Source organism: Centrocercus urophasianus, unplaced genomic scaffold (genome assembly GCF_019232065.1).
Source record: "Centrocercus urophasianus isolate 14NV4802_14NV808 unplaced genomic scaffold, USGS_Curo_1.0 seq_14, whole genome shotgun sequence".
NCBI classification, from domain to species: Eukaryota; Metazoa; Chordata; class Aves; order Galliformes; family Phasianidae; genus Centrocercus; species Centrocercus urophasianus.
In genome coordinates, this window is record NW_024884586.1 from 21,498,175 (window position 1) to 21,512,959 (window position 14,785).

The following is a 14,785-nucleotide window of genomic DNA, read 5'->3' on the forward strand; positions in this document are numbered from 1 at the left end:
CTTTCCTCCACTCGCCAGGAATGCACAGCCTCTTGTGAAGACTCAGGCAACGTCTCTCACTCCTTGGCAGAGCTGATGAAGCAGCTCTGGAAAGAGTGTGGGAATGCTACACTGGCAAATCATACCAAAGCCACATGACAGTGAGAATAGGATGGAAGTTGTTGAAAGAGGAAAGTCAGACCAGTAAATCTTCTGTGTCATTCAGTTTCAGCTGTGACTGAAGTTTTTCCATTCTAGTTTCAATCTGAGCTCAGTGCTCAGGCCTTCAGGAAAAAAACAAAAAAAACCCAAAAAACGAATGCAAAACAAAATCCCAGAAAACTATCTGAAATAAAAACGGTGACCAAATTAGGTCAGATTTGTTTTAACTCCCTATCACAAATGTCCCACTATTTGACAGATATCTCCCTGAACAAGGATTATTTTGTATAAGCAATAATTCCTATTCATGTACTGATGAAATAAATACCTTAAAGTACTGTGGGAGGCATCATGGGGGATAAGAGTGTGAAACTGGGGCTGTGTGCTCAGACTTTCTCCTGATGGCTTTCAGTCAGTAAGAGCAACTCTATGACTTGCATCCCTGAGCTTCTTGGTGTGTTTTGCAGTAAAATTGCTGTGAGAGAGGCACTCAAACTACCTTCCTCTGCTGCCCCTCTTTTCCTAACCTTCTCCATCTCCTGCAAAGATGCTATCAGTGTGTATACTCTTGAGAATTTATGGATATAAGATAATACCTTTGAGCTTTTGCCCGTGCCAGTAGTTTGAAGGGATCAAAGTTCAGAGCATTGCTCCTGTAGTGTCTGGTGTCTGTGAGAAGCTAGCAGGCAGAGTCCTACTTTTCTGTGCTTATTTTTTTGCTGATCTATTCCTTTCCAGAGGGGGGACTGCAGCCAGGAAGCTGGGCCAGATGGGCCCTAATGGCTTTCGTTCTGATTGCTGAGAAGGAAGATAGGGAAAGGGAACATGAATGGAGGATGGTGGATGACTGCAGCAGGCTGGCTGATAACACAATAGATCTCATGCCTCACACGGTTTGATATCCTCTCCTCATCTCCTACCCCTCCAGTGCTATTGTCCTGACGGGAGCCCACTCACAAGTGTGACCAGCGGGCAAAGGCATGGGGAACTGCTGTAGGCCTCGGGCTACAGAGCATCCTTTCTACTCTTCTCCTGGAGCCTCTTTGCAGCAGCTGGCCCTACCTCTGACCTTCATCTTGGGAAGCAGCAGCACCTGGGGAGCTGCCTGAGGGGAATGAGTCCCCTCCTCATGCCTTCCCTGTTGGCGAGGGCTTGCCTGCATGCTCCTGCCATGGCTTTTGCTGATGGCCTGCCAAATGGGAGAGGCTCCAGACAGCCCTTAGCCTTCTGGTTCAGGCTCTGGCTTTCCCCTCAACTCTTGGCTCTCCACACACCTTCCTTTTCCCGTGTTTTGGAGAACCGTGGAGCTGCTGACAGGAATTTGGCAGGGATGGGATTGCTGCACTACTCTTTTTCTCTAAGCCAGCTTAGCCATGGGCAGAGCAACAGCCAGAGGAGGCTTCAGCCATGGGAGCATGGAGCCGGGCAGAGCCAAGAGCTACCTGCTCCTCGGCAGTGGGCCTGGAGGTGAGCGAGGGGGAGCAGTAGCACTGCAGATCTCGTCCTGTTGGCTCTGTGCTAGGAAGTAACAGGTGGGCCCCAAAGAAATTGCCTAGTATGATACACTTTCATTTTTCACTGTGTTTCCTTTCCCTGACAAAGCCATTTTAAAAATACCACGAGACTTGAAAAGGCTGAGCCTTTTCTGTGTGTGTTTAAAATAAAGTCATAAGGCTTTTTTTTTTTTCCACCAAACAGAATGGAGGACTAACTGAAATTTTTCCTAAAAAGATTTGCTGTAAGCAACGTCTATGCCAACACTTCCTTGCATTATTTGGCTTTAATGAACAGCCTTGGGACTAATACATGAGAACTGGAGAATGGAAGTGAGAAGGCCGTTTCCATTGTCTGAGCTGGGAGAAGTACTAAAAAAAAGAGCAGTAATGCAAACAGCTGAAAGTAGAACATATTTCTAGCAGGCTTCCATTTTCAATGGTCTACTGCATTAATACTGCATGGCATGGAACCATACGAAGCTTTGCTTTGAAAATCTAAATTTGTAATAAAGTTCAGGACTGAAGGCAATAGCCATAGGGTTTGGGGACTTTCTAAGTTGACCAAAAATTATTTTAAGACAAATATGCTACTGCACTGTTTCAGAGAGGGAGACTGCAGTTTTGCTAACATTGCTGGCTTCTCTTGGACTCTCATGTGGTCAGAGGGAGAGATTTTGCCCTCCCCAGCCCTAGGCTGAGTAAGTTGGTACCCTCCCTTTGTGGGCAATGCACATTATGCAACCACAAGGTGAATGGGATCAGCTTGCTGTTCCAGCTGAAATCCAATCTCCTTCATTTTTCTGTTTTGCAGTCACATCAGTTAAAGAAAACAGTTATTTTTTTAGCTGACTCGAACCATTTGTTGACGTTTGGCAGCATAAATCAGCTTAAGTCTTTTCTGAAACTACATTTGTTAAAATGACATTGTGAAGCTGTCACAAAAAATGCTTCCACTTCAGTTTACAATGACTGGCGTTATCCAGATGGAAAAAGAAAGCAACACACCATGACGTGTACTTGATGGTCCATTAAAGTGAAGGAGATTTTTTTAATCCTAAGAAGGAACTAGTACTGTAAATACATCTTTTTACTTAAATGATATCATTTTGAAAGTGAGTCTGCTTTTATCCTTAAGTCTGACACCAGCCTACAGTAGTAAAGGATTTTCTTTTCCAGACTTCTTTCTTTTTGATGACATGGCTGTGGTGATAATCTGTTTTTCTCCCTTGTAGTTTCTTCTCTCCTTTGTTAGGAAACAAGCCATCCACTTTAATATGAAAAAAATGAGCTCAAAAAATACTTTCCTTTCTCACCCGTAAGCCTCCAATAAAGCTTTTGAGTCAGCTCACGTTGATTTAAATATTCATGCTCAGGATATAGCAGGAGGCTCTTGGAATTGGATCCGAGACATTACTTGCCTGAACTTGCCCATTTGATCTCTTTTTAATTATTCCATACCTTCTTCTTCAGAATGCAAAACCTTGCATTTTGTTTGTATTTATTGTATTCTGGAGCCTTGATCTGAAACCTGAGCTGCTTTTTTTGATATCTGGTTATGTGAGTCACATATAGGTGCCTCCTGATGTCCTGTCTATATTTCCAGTAGAGATTCCACTGAAAAGCCCATTTGTCTGTGCTTTTTATTTGCTTACCCTCAGTATTAGGTTAACATGAGCAAAAGCAGGCCATGAGAGCAGTTGCAGGCAGCCAATCAAGAAGAGCACAACTTTTCATGCAGCTCTTTTAAATAAAGAAGGTCAAGAAAGTGCTTTTCCAAGCTTTCCAGCATAGTTCCAGTAAAAATCTGGTGTGTGCTCTGAGACTCACTCAGTTATCCCAGAGCTACGCTGCTTCCCTCTCTGCCTCATTATAAGCATTTAAAATGCATACTGTTGTGTACAAAAGCATGACAAAGAGTTAGAAATACACTGAATGCATTTAGTGAAAAGGAATAGAGATGATGGTCCTTATAGAGCTGCTCACTGCAGAACTGATTTTTGTTTCCTAGTAGGTGCAGTTGTGACCACTTGGTGCAAAGACTAGAGAGATTTAAGGTCTGTATCCTGGCTGAGGAAAAGAAAGCGAGGTATAAGCTCATCCTGGTATTTGACAGTAGGGAATTCTGAGGAAAAGAGATTTGATTTGTAAGTTGTGTGTTGTAAACACTGGAGATGAGTTGCTCACTTGTCTTCATGAGGAGGAGAAGTTAACTTCCTTTCCAGGCACCATTATCTGTGGTTAATGGTGAAGAGGTTAATTTTTCAATGTTGGGCTCAGTGTGGTTTTGAAAAATTCCTACAAACACTTTGACACTTCTGAGACAAACCTACAGTGGAAAGGATTTAGTGTTGACAAGTCCTCAATTATGAAACTATCTGGAATCTGATTCTTCCTTGGAGTGCTTAGCAGTAAGTGTAAAAAAAAAAAAGATGCAGGGAAGTCTACCCTGTGCCCTTCTGAGCAGTAGGTGCCACCAGGATGGGAAAACATCCATAAGAGAGGAAAGGCTTCAGAGTTATTTTCTAATATTTTTTTTTCTCTTTTCTTCTTAGGTGAACGTTTGGCTAAGCCTGAAAGAGGCAAAATGCGAGTGCACAAAATATCCAACGTGAACAAGGCTTTGGATTTCATTGCCAGCAAAGGAGTCAAACTAGTATCAATTGGAGCAGAAGGTAAAGAAACCAGCTAGCTGATTTGTGTGGGTCCAAGCTGTGCCCAGACTGCTCTATGCTCTACCATGTTCTTGTAAAATAAACCATGGCAGTAGAAAAGGGACATGTTGGTCTTTGGTAGATCGCAACAGGCTGCGAAGTTTAATTCCCTCCTGGCCTTTATTGGTCATTTTTCTCCTTCTTTTCTCCTGGTTGTCACGATTCATGGAAAACAGCTTTCATCAGGATGCTTTTTTTCTCAATTGAAATAGAGCAGCTGCTCATACTTAGCTTGTTGCAGAGCTGCTGGGAAAGATCCCCTTTTGCTGTAGGGCATCTCATAGGTCAAAGCTAAGGCCAACCACCAACACAGGTAAAGTTCAGATAAAGAAACTTCAGCTGTTAGCACGTCCAGGCTTCTTCTTGTGCATTCTAGAACTGTGAGTGCTATGGCTAGAAGCCTGTTTACTATTGTGCAGAGGTCATTGTGGGCAGCACTGGGGATGCCTTCAGAATAAACTTGCGGATTGATTGTGCAGCATGGAACTGTGCAAGATCTTTGTTTTTCTGGCAAAGATGACAGGTGTTTGTAGATATATTGCAAGACTCAGATAGGCTTGCAGGCTGGTAAGATAGTTTGCTCTGACTTCTATAAAGTCAATTAGCAATTAGTAATCTTACCTGGACTGTGTTTTTATGACGCTCATTTTCCTTTGCTCTAGACTTTTGTCTGAGTTGTGCCTTTGAACTCCTTTTGTCACTGTTGCTGTGGAGACGCTCTGCTTCTGTGGTATTTCTAGGTTTGCCTTCACAGTGACCATGGAAAATGAGGGGGTTTGTTATCTCCATCTTACAGATGGAAATATATGGTTTCTCCAAGGAAACTCTTGACAGCCAGGAAATGAGCCCATAGTACAGTTCTGGAATGAGCACTCATCTTCTGTCAGAGTTGTAGGACTACAAGGTTGAGATCTGTCTGTTTATAGTCCAGCAGGTCAGCACAATGTTGGTGTGTTGTCCTGAGATCTGGCCTCGGGCACACTCTTGGGGTCCTCTGTGGTCCGCTAGTTCTGTATGAGATCAGGCAGAATACCTCAGCCCCTGGAGGTGTTTGTGTTTGCCTTACTCCATTTACCCTAGCTTAAAGTTGTAATATTATGAAGGCTTCAGAATAATTTGCAGAGATGCTTTTTTACAGTGTCTGGCACTTGAGAGATGAATGTAAGAGAGAGAAATAATTTGGTATAACTTGCATGCAGAACTTCCCTTCAGTTTTCTCACCTTTTCCCACAATAGCAAGTGAGGGTGTTGCTTTCCCTGAGTACTGTTTATGTAGGCACAGAAGCACAAGTACGGTTATTTTGTGCCCTTTCAAGATGTGTCCAGTGTCTTGATTCAGTATTCCGTGTCAGTATGACACCCCTTTTAACTGGAAGTTGGACATGAAGATGTAGGTCTCCCATCTTAAGAGAAGACAACTGTCATCTGGATCTTGGACAGGCATTCGTATCCTTCTGGGAGCCTAGAGCATGTGTAAAACCTGTCTGCATTGCTCTGATGCCTTTTTCTTTCTTTTTTGGTTCTGGTTTCCCTGGCACTAGTTGGCCTTTTTCCTCTGCTTCCCCTGGATTTTTCTTCTCCTGAATCAGCTATGACTACGCTTCCAGCACTTACAAATCACTTACAAGTAAAAGGCTCTGTGACCAATGATCTCCAGGGCCCTATTACTCAGTACTGACTCATAGCAGTTATCCTGTTCAGAAATAGGCTCTGAGGTGCAGTTCTGTGATAGCCACCATGATTTAGTTTAGTCTAAACTGTGATCTCATCTGCTCTGCCAAACCTTCCTGCCTCTCCTTTGTCCTAGTGCCCATGCAACCATACAAATGTGAGGTGAACCAAATACGGGCTCCTTATACCCCCCAAAAGGTCTGGCTTTTAATAGATCACCTTGATGAATTGGCTTTTGACAACACTGAAATTTGGACTGATGTTAAGTTTTGGTGCTTATACAGAGCACTTTAATGCAAGCTTAAGCTGTGCAAGCGTGATCCCAGAGAGGGGCCCAGCCCAGTACCTGCCTTTGCTCCTGAGCTAAGCCCACTCTGGCTGTCAGCAGGAGGCATAAGCCTGCAGCAGGGCTTCTGCTCACTCCATCCAAGTGCTGTGTACCTGGTAAATTACACATCAGCTGTGAAAATGGATTTTTGCTTTGAACAGAATGGCAGTAGCTCCATTCACTGAAGGAATTACAAGCCTTCCTTGAGCGTGAATGCTAAAGTATAATATTCAGGCCTTGAGAAGACATTGCACAGTAGCAAAGTAGAAAGTAAAAGTCAATGAGGCGGCCATAACACTGTGCCAAGAAAATGAGCTGTAAATGCCTCGGGCAGGCAGGACTGGTCTAGGAGGTTTTCTCCCCTAAGGGAAAACTAGCTGTCTTGTGGCAGCATGAGGGTTCTGGCTAGGCCAGCACACTTCTTCACCTTGAGGGTGCTCCGTCTCTGGTGTCCATCTGTCAGATAGCAGTTTTGTGTGAAAGATCTGCAGCCCAGCCAGACTTTTCTGTGTACACTAGATAAATGGCATTGGCCATCTATGTTCTCTTTTTCCTCTCTCCTTTTCTTTTTTCTCTTTTTCCTCTCTCCTTTTCTTTTTCCTCTTTCTGTAGTTAAAACATAAGCTCTAGAAAGAAAGAATTCCATTGGGAGACTCTCTTGTCAACTTAAGCCTTGCAAAACCATGGTTAACCAGAGTTAAAGCCAGAGATAATGTTTCCATGGTATTTCTCTTGCATTTTGTTAAATGAAGATCCCTCTATGCTGCTTACAAGCCAAGCTTTGCAGCTTAGTCCTAGTGAATGAGAACCAGAGTAGAAGAGGGTTTCTTACATGCAGCATGTGTGGAAAGTGAACTAAGCAAACAGAATAAGCGTTGAGGCTTAAGAGCTGCTTTTTACAGCAGTTGTGGTATACAACAGATCTGTGTAAAGGAGGATCAGGGAATGGTCTAGCCTCAATGGTGCAGCTCTCAAATATTTCTTCATCTGATTTTAGATCTCTTTTTCATCTGATATCTCAAGAGCTATCTTTCACTGTAATCAATTCCATACTGGGATCAAATGTTCCAAGGATTTACCAGATTGAATAGGTTAAGTATTTGACCTTGTGACTGTTTTATGTACACTTCTAATCTGCATATAAAGTTACTGATTTCTTATACAGACATAGCTCAGTTCAACATAGAGATAACTGCTGATCCCTCTTCTCACCTGCATGTGAAAAGAGAAATAAAGCATAAAGAATTTAACAATTGCAGAAATCTCAGCTGAACAAAACACTTCCTGAACAACTGGGCAGTGGAAAGGAAGGAAAAATAAGGTCTCTCCATATCAGTGAGTGAAACATAGCTTTGTATTTGCCCCCATCCTCTGCCCACTTGCAATTAGGGAGCTGAAAGGTACACTTCCATCATTAATGCTGGCAAGCTGTCAGAAATCTGGCTGGACCATCCCTAGCAACGTATCTTTAATTCTGAAATCCTAACACTGTCCTGCCTGTAGTTGATCCTCTGCAACTCCTTTGTTCTATGGGGTAGCCAGGTGCTGTGCTCTTATGGACAATTCAGTTTTAGCTACAGTTGGGGTTATCAGTTTCTGTGGCATTTTTCTAACTGTTCAGGACAGCCATAGAAAAGTAAGCCTGGTCCTTTTTGTATTTTTCAAAATGAATTCTTGGATTTGAAGTGGCATTTTGTAAGTCACATCTATGTAGCAAGCCAGTCTTTTCCTAAGGAGTGAATATTTGTCAAGCCCCTAATTGGCTGTCAAACAAATGGATGAGAGTGCTATAATTTTTGCATATTTTGTTTGTGATCTCTGGAGCAATAGGAGGAGCTGGGTGGAAGCGTATTCACTGATGCAAGAAATTCCTTCTAGTGGATGCAGATGCCTTGTCAGCTTTAGCCAGCACCAATCCACCCCCAAGTTGAATGTAGATCACTTTAATAACGTGTATTTGCTGCTGCTGTTGGTGGAGGAAACTCAGAATGTTTGCAAAGGTCTTGCATAGGAAGAGTGCTTAGAAAGCAGTCAAGCAGAAGATTCTGTCTATTAGCTTTTTAATGGCATACTTGAACTATTCTCATGTTAACTGAGTGTTGCTTACATCAGAGGGAACAAAGAGAATATCTTCAATTAAATAAGCATTATACTGTTCCAACTTTGTAGTGTCAAGTTCAACATTTTAACAATTTCTGTGAAATTTTTTCGTCATCACCAGGAAGCAGGTGGCTCCGTGCAAACCTGTTTTTCACTTTTGCTTCTTCTATTCATTGTATTAGAAAGAGACTGGCACCAGCCAAAGGGTACTGAATGAATCCTCAGGAAAAACAGGTTGTCAACGAGGAATACAAGGATGGGAAACTGAATGAGTCAGGGCCAAAGAGCACATGGCTCTTTCTGAACAAGCTGGTTGTTTTTTGTAACCAGTTGCTGGGAGAAGTTTTCTAGCTCTGGAAATGAGAAATGCTTGCCTGCTTCTAACAAAGAATAACAATTATGTCAACTCTATTTAAAAGAAGAAAAAAAAAAAAAAAAAAAAGATAAAAAGGAAGACAAGGACTTAGGATAATGTGCAACCCAGGATGGATCTCTCACTAATCTTACTTGCATCAGTATCTGTTTGGTAGATGGTGAGTTTTCTATTTGTCAAGAAAAAAAAAGTGATCTGTAGAGATGAAATGGTGGAAATACTTCGGGCTTCTTCCAGAGCAGCTTTGATTTGGTACAGAAGGAAGAAACTGACATGGGAGCAGGAAGCAGACATCTTTCTTTCAACATGAATTTTGCAAAGAGGACTGAAGAGAAAGGGTACTTTCCACCTTAACTCCACCAACTAACTTCATAAAAATGGGAATTTGAGAACGTGACTAGAGCATAGCACTGAGTTCTGATGCCACACTGGCAACTTAACACCATCTGGTTTTATGTAGTGTCTTGACCTTTACTTCCAATTAAAATACATGGAACAGTAATATCAATTACCTGTTCCAGCTCACTGATTGATGTATTAGTATTCATAAACCATTTTCAGCATTGAAGTGTTGCCATCAGATTTTAATCTAGTCCATTAAAAGAAAAAGATTTATTTTCAGATCTCAGATAGACTCTAGGGTCCTCCTGCCAACGGCTGTGGTTTTCACAAGTGTTATTTTTTATTTGTTTGTTTATTTGTTTTTACATCTCCACATTTGAACAAAACAAAGTGAAAACATGGATGCTTTCTTTTATATTTTAGCTGTGCTAACTCAGGTATTTTTAGCAATGGTAAGGATTTTTTGTAATGTTGATTGTGGTGCTTCATAGGAGGGGTTGAGAATGCAAAAAAGTGCAGGACTGAATATACTCGCCATCGCTGATATGTTCTTACATCTGTCCTGAATACAACTCTGTGATCCCAAAATACCTGTAAAAAAGTCATTTTTTAGAAAATTTATCAACAAGTAAACATAATTTTTCATGCCAGAAATAACCGTGGTTCTTTCAGACTGCAGTGAAAAGTCTGTTGGCCAGTTCATACTGATCAAACCGATGCCACACCAAGCTGTAAGTGCAAGAACAAATGGACACAGAGGTGTGCCAGAGTAATGCAAGCTAGCATGTCTAGTTTTATATCTTTGAAACTTATAAATCCCTAATGCAGATGTATATCAAAGCACAGCAGAAATTATCCTTCTAGTTTACACTGGAAATTGCACCACAGGCATCAGAAAATCACAAGGCAACTTAACTAGAAAATTTCAAATATTGTTATTTTTATGACAGAATCCAGATGGGGGGCAGCCTATACCACACATTTCTGCTTGCCCTGGCACATGATGTGTTTCTGCTTAATGGAAGCAGTGCACAGAGGTGTGTACAGTACTACAAAAACAGTCTCTGGCTATGTTGTTAGGACTTGCTTTATTCTAGCTCAAACAGTAGGTTACTTCTCACCCTTTTCTTACTGAATACACCTTTGTAACCAGCTAGTTGCTTCTGAAACATCACCTGCTGTTCAGGAAACTACCAGAGAATGGCTAGGAGAAGATAGATAAGTTATTTTCACCATTTGAAAAAGCCAGAAGACTGTAAATTTTATAACCTGAATAAATATCATATGCGCAGATTTTTTTGAGGATCAAATCTTGAGACCCAGCTGCAGCTGCTTGCAGTTTGGGCTGTTTGGTGCTCATCTGCATGCAGTAGAAATCCCTTTCTGGGTCAGCATCCACCCAGCACCTTCTCTAGAACCTTTTTCCTTTATCCCTTTATACCTCACATGTGCAAGCAGTTGCTTTCTAAAGCCTCCAAGCTTGTTGACCCTGAATGAGTTTTATTGCAGAGTCCAGAGAACAATAAAACACAATTTGCTTGACATCTTATTTTATAATATGCTCTGATCAGCATAAGTCTTTGCTTCCTCTTCAAGCATGATGCATTTACTTTGAGAAATGCTCTTTTGTGTCTTTTGGCAATTACTTGTCTGAAAGAGGTCCTACACAGCATCTGGACCATTTAGGTTTGTTTGAAATAAAAATTCGGTATTTCTTGGTTTTATTTTGTTCACACTACAAAACCAGCTCAAGGTGAAATATACTGCTATAGGCTGATCCTTATTTCTGTGTTAGTGGCTGTTTTCAGTAATAAATGCAGGTGAGCCAACGTGATTAGTGAGTACTACTGCACAAGACTGTGCTGCACCATTGGAATATCTGGGGAGGCAGAGAAGAATAAATGTAGCTGGAATTCTAGTTTTCACTTCTGCAAAGGGGAAGGTTTCCCAGTGCTTCCATTTTACTGGGATTTGCATTTGCAACTTGATGCCTTCTATTTCTTAATTCTCTCCCCTTTTTTTTTTTTTTCTCCCCCCCCTAGAAATTGTGGATGGCAATGTTAAAATGACTCTTGGAATGATCTGGACCATCATCCTTCGTTTTGCCATCCAGGATATCTCAGTTGAAGGTAAATCTCAGTTCTTCCCAATGACAGTTAAGCAACAAAAACCTGGGATTGCCACGTGGTTTTGCCACTTAAAAGGCTCAGAATATGCTTGTACATATGTCACTGGGAGATCCCAGGGAGCTGCATTTCTGACCAGGCTCAGATATGCTGAGAAGAGTTTTTCAGCTTCTCTTCTTGAAAGATAATTTAGAGAAGCTCAAAAAGATGGCTAAGCAGGAATGTCAACTTTAATGATGGAATCTACTGTTTTTCTTGCAGGCTGATGCAAGGACTTGCACTTGAAAATTGACCTTTCTTTTACAAGTTTTACAAATCTAATCTCAAAACACCATTTTTTTATTACAGAACCTCATTAAGAAAATAACACTATAAATATAAATATAATATAATATATATTTTATATATTTTAAAATTAATATTATATATAATATATATAATATATATAATATATATAATATATATAATATATATAATATATATAATATAAAATATCAACACTATTCCAGTAGACTCTTCATCAAGGAATTTTCTGACAAATGAAGTTAAATAAAGTGTGATTCAATGCTGTCTCTCCTAAAGAGAAGTTGGTTGTATCCAGCATATGCTTCTGCTTTCTGAGAAAATGGATTGATTGGTGTGCATTTTTTCTTTCTTTAGAGACATCTGCTAAAGAAGGACTTTTGCTATGGTGTCAGAGGAAGACAGCCCCCTACAAAAATGTAAACATCCAAAACTTCCATATCAGGTGAGAACAGGCAAGAACTCAGCTCTACCATCTGTGTTATTTTCAGATGTCTTTTTGCTACATTCAACAATGTTCCTGATGCAACTGCATTTCTTCGAGAGATCTAATAACAAAGAAGTCCAGAGAGACACGTAGGAAATCAAAAGCAGAGGTTATAGGAGGATCCAAGTACCAACATCCCAATTCCTCATTCCAGTTACAAGTGCTGCTTTTGTAAACTCTAGAGCATGAAGTCCTCTGAAAGCATTTTATATGTAACAGGCTAAGCAAGACTGCTTATGCCTTAGAATCTTGAAGTATTGAAATGAGAAATTCTGATTTCAGTTCTTCTCGGAAGTCCAGACTAGGCTGGGAGGCAAAGCATTGGCTTGTATAGTGCTGGTTATAGCCATCAGTAGTCATTCCCTTCCTCCTCAGTCTGCCTTTTCCTATGGCCTTTTTTCAAGCTCTGTACCTGTTCATGCTTGCTCCCCAGTATAGTAGACATTCAGAGCAGAGAGCTGGCATAAAGGAGGTGACAATGCAAAGGGCAAGTCCTAATTGCAGCAGATTACTGTAGGTTTGAAAGAAATCCTTTCCAGCACTTAGACACTGCTAGCTAGAAACTAAGCCATGATTAATCATCCTGGTGTCTTCCTTCATGCTCCTGCCCATCACCGTGTCTCTCCCTGGCTGAGCCTTCTCATTTTGCTCTCTTCTGTCTCTCTCACAGTTGGAAAGATGGCCTTGGTTTCTGCGCTTTAATTCACAGACATCGTCCGGAGCTCATTGATTACGGGAAGCTACGAAAGGTACAGCTCAATTTGTTTGTCGTACCAAATGCTTGGCCTTTGAAAACGAAGAGGGAGAACAATTAGCTTGATAAGCAGATAATTGTAGAACTTCAGCATAAGCTGGCTGTTGCAGGACTAGGAGGGAGGAAGGAGGGATGAATCAGAACATTCAGACTTCTCAGTGAAGCGTGAACTTAATGAGCTGCCTGCTTGACTTTCCTTGCTTTCAGACTGCCTCAAATGAACTGCACGTGCTCCAGTCGCAGCTGATTAGCAAAAACAGCTGAATTCAGTCACTCAAATGGGAATCTAATTCTGCACTAACGTCATAGCCTTGCAAGTCAGATCAGACTTAATTTTTCTAAGAACTGGTTTGAAACTGGTTATGTGGTGATCAAGTGCAAAAGTTCAGTGAGGTGTCCTCACTGGATGCTTGTCCCACGCTTCCAGCTTAGCACTGAGCCATCTGCAGTGCAGGATATCTCTTGGCATGCAGATGCCAAGCACCAGAAAAGTATTTGTCTTAACACTCAGTTTTATTTTACAAATTGTCACTGGAAACACAGCATCTAATTGCTCCAGAGTTTGTCTCCTGTGTGTCTTGGAAACAAGACTGTTCAGTGAATGATGAGAATAAATGTTCAGTGCTTTGTGTTGCCAGCAGTGTTCTGACCTAGTGAGAGCAGAGCAAACTGGATTCAAATCTTTCTTGCATTCCCACTGTTTGCTTAGGTCCTGTTTTTACTGTGTCTGTGCACACAAGTGTAGTGAAATCTCAGCAAGAGCATTACTGATGCTGATATGCATGGCCATCGGATCTCGTGGGCTGGCTGTTACAAAGTGCAGTCATGCTCAAAACTAGATAGGGAAATAAGCATAGAATCCCATCACTAATAGATCTGGGCTCTTGAATCACTGTGCAAATGGACAATATGTAAATGGTTTAATCAAATTTAGCTGCATCCTTGAGGCAATGAATTATACAATGCCTGATCTGCTTTTCAATAACCTTTTAGATCTTTACTATCTTGCAGAGCAGTCAATTATATTATCTGATTAATTTTAGTGTCTGGAGTCAGTATGTGATGAATAAATGGAGTGGAAAGGCTCTATGTGTTTACATAAACGGCATCAATAAAAAAGAGAATTACTAGAACTAACTACATTTTCAGTGACTGATCTTTGGAAAATAAGAGCAGCTAAGCAACGTTTGACAAACCCAACTGGGTAAATGCCACCATTACCATCAAAGTTCTAAGCCAAGTCCGAGCAAAACTAGAATAGGGAAAGAAAATGAAAGGTTTTTTGTCATTTTATCTGTGGGCCTTTTAAGGTGAAAGGCAATGTAACTGTTCTAATTAAAATCAATATTGATGGGAAGAGATTTGTCCTCCTTGGAGTCAGATAAAAGGAACTGGCACTGTTTGTGCTCCTCTTGCCTTTATCACATCCTTCTTCAAGCTCCTTCTGCCCTCCTATAGTCTTTTGATTTACTGTGTCATTTTTATTTTTGTTCTGCCTAGATTGCTTTAAAGGCATGAGATTAAATGCATGTTTGATAACTCTACAGAACTAAGGTCTTCTGCAAACAGCTGGGAAGAACTTAGCTCAGAGCCTAGCCTTTAGCTCTGATTGCAGTTGGCTGGTGGCTCAAACTCTACCATGTACTGCAGTCCATCTAGAAATGTGGACTATGTATTGCTGCTGGATGAATTTCTTACAGGTGTTTCTGAAGACATGAATTATACTAGCAGGATTTTTTTCCCAATGTCTTCAGCTCTGGCAGATATAAGAAGTGCTAACACTCTCTTGATTTTCCTCCATCTCCTTTCCTGAATGCTAGTTAATAGAAGATATTTTTTTTTATCACACTGCAATAATTGCCATGGCAACCTTGTGTGCTGAGGGGACTTGGGACTAGCTGGAGGAGGAGAGATGACTCCTCGTATGAGTTAGGGTTGTGCTCAAAGAGGAGG

At 41.1% G+C, this 14,785-nt stretch overlaps 1 protein-coding gene across 4 annotated transcripts in view; it reads left to right on the plus strand.

The window, feature by feature from the left end:
• ACTN1 (actinin alpha 1) overlaps nt 1-14,785 on the plus strand; it is an 80,422-nt gene that overhangs the window by 35,805 nt on the left and 29,832 nt on the right. For all 4 annotated transcript variants that reach the window (XM_042814839.1, XM_042814838.1, XM_042814836.1 and 1 more), the window contains exons 3-6: nt 4,190-4,309; nt 11,205-11,291; nt 11,949-12,036; nt 12,749-12,827. In XM_042814839.1, coding sequence (XP_042670773.1) covers nt 4,190-4,309; nt 11,205-11,291; nt 11,949-12,036; nt 12,749-12,827 — 374 coding nt within the window. The remainder of the gene's footprint in view (nt 1-4,189; nt 4,310-11,204; nt 11,292-11,948; nt 12,037-12,748; nt 12,828-14,785) is intronic.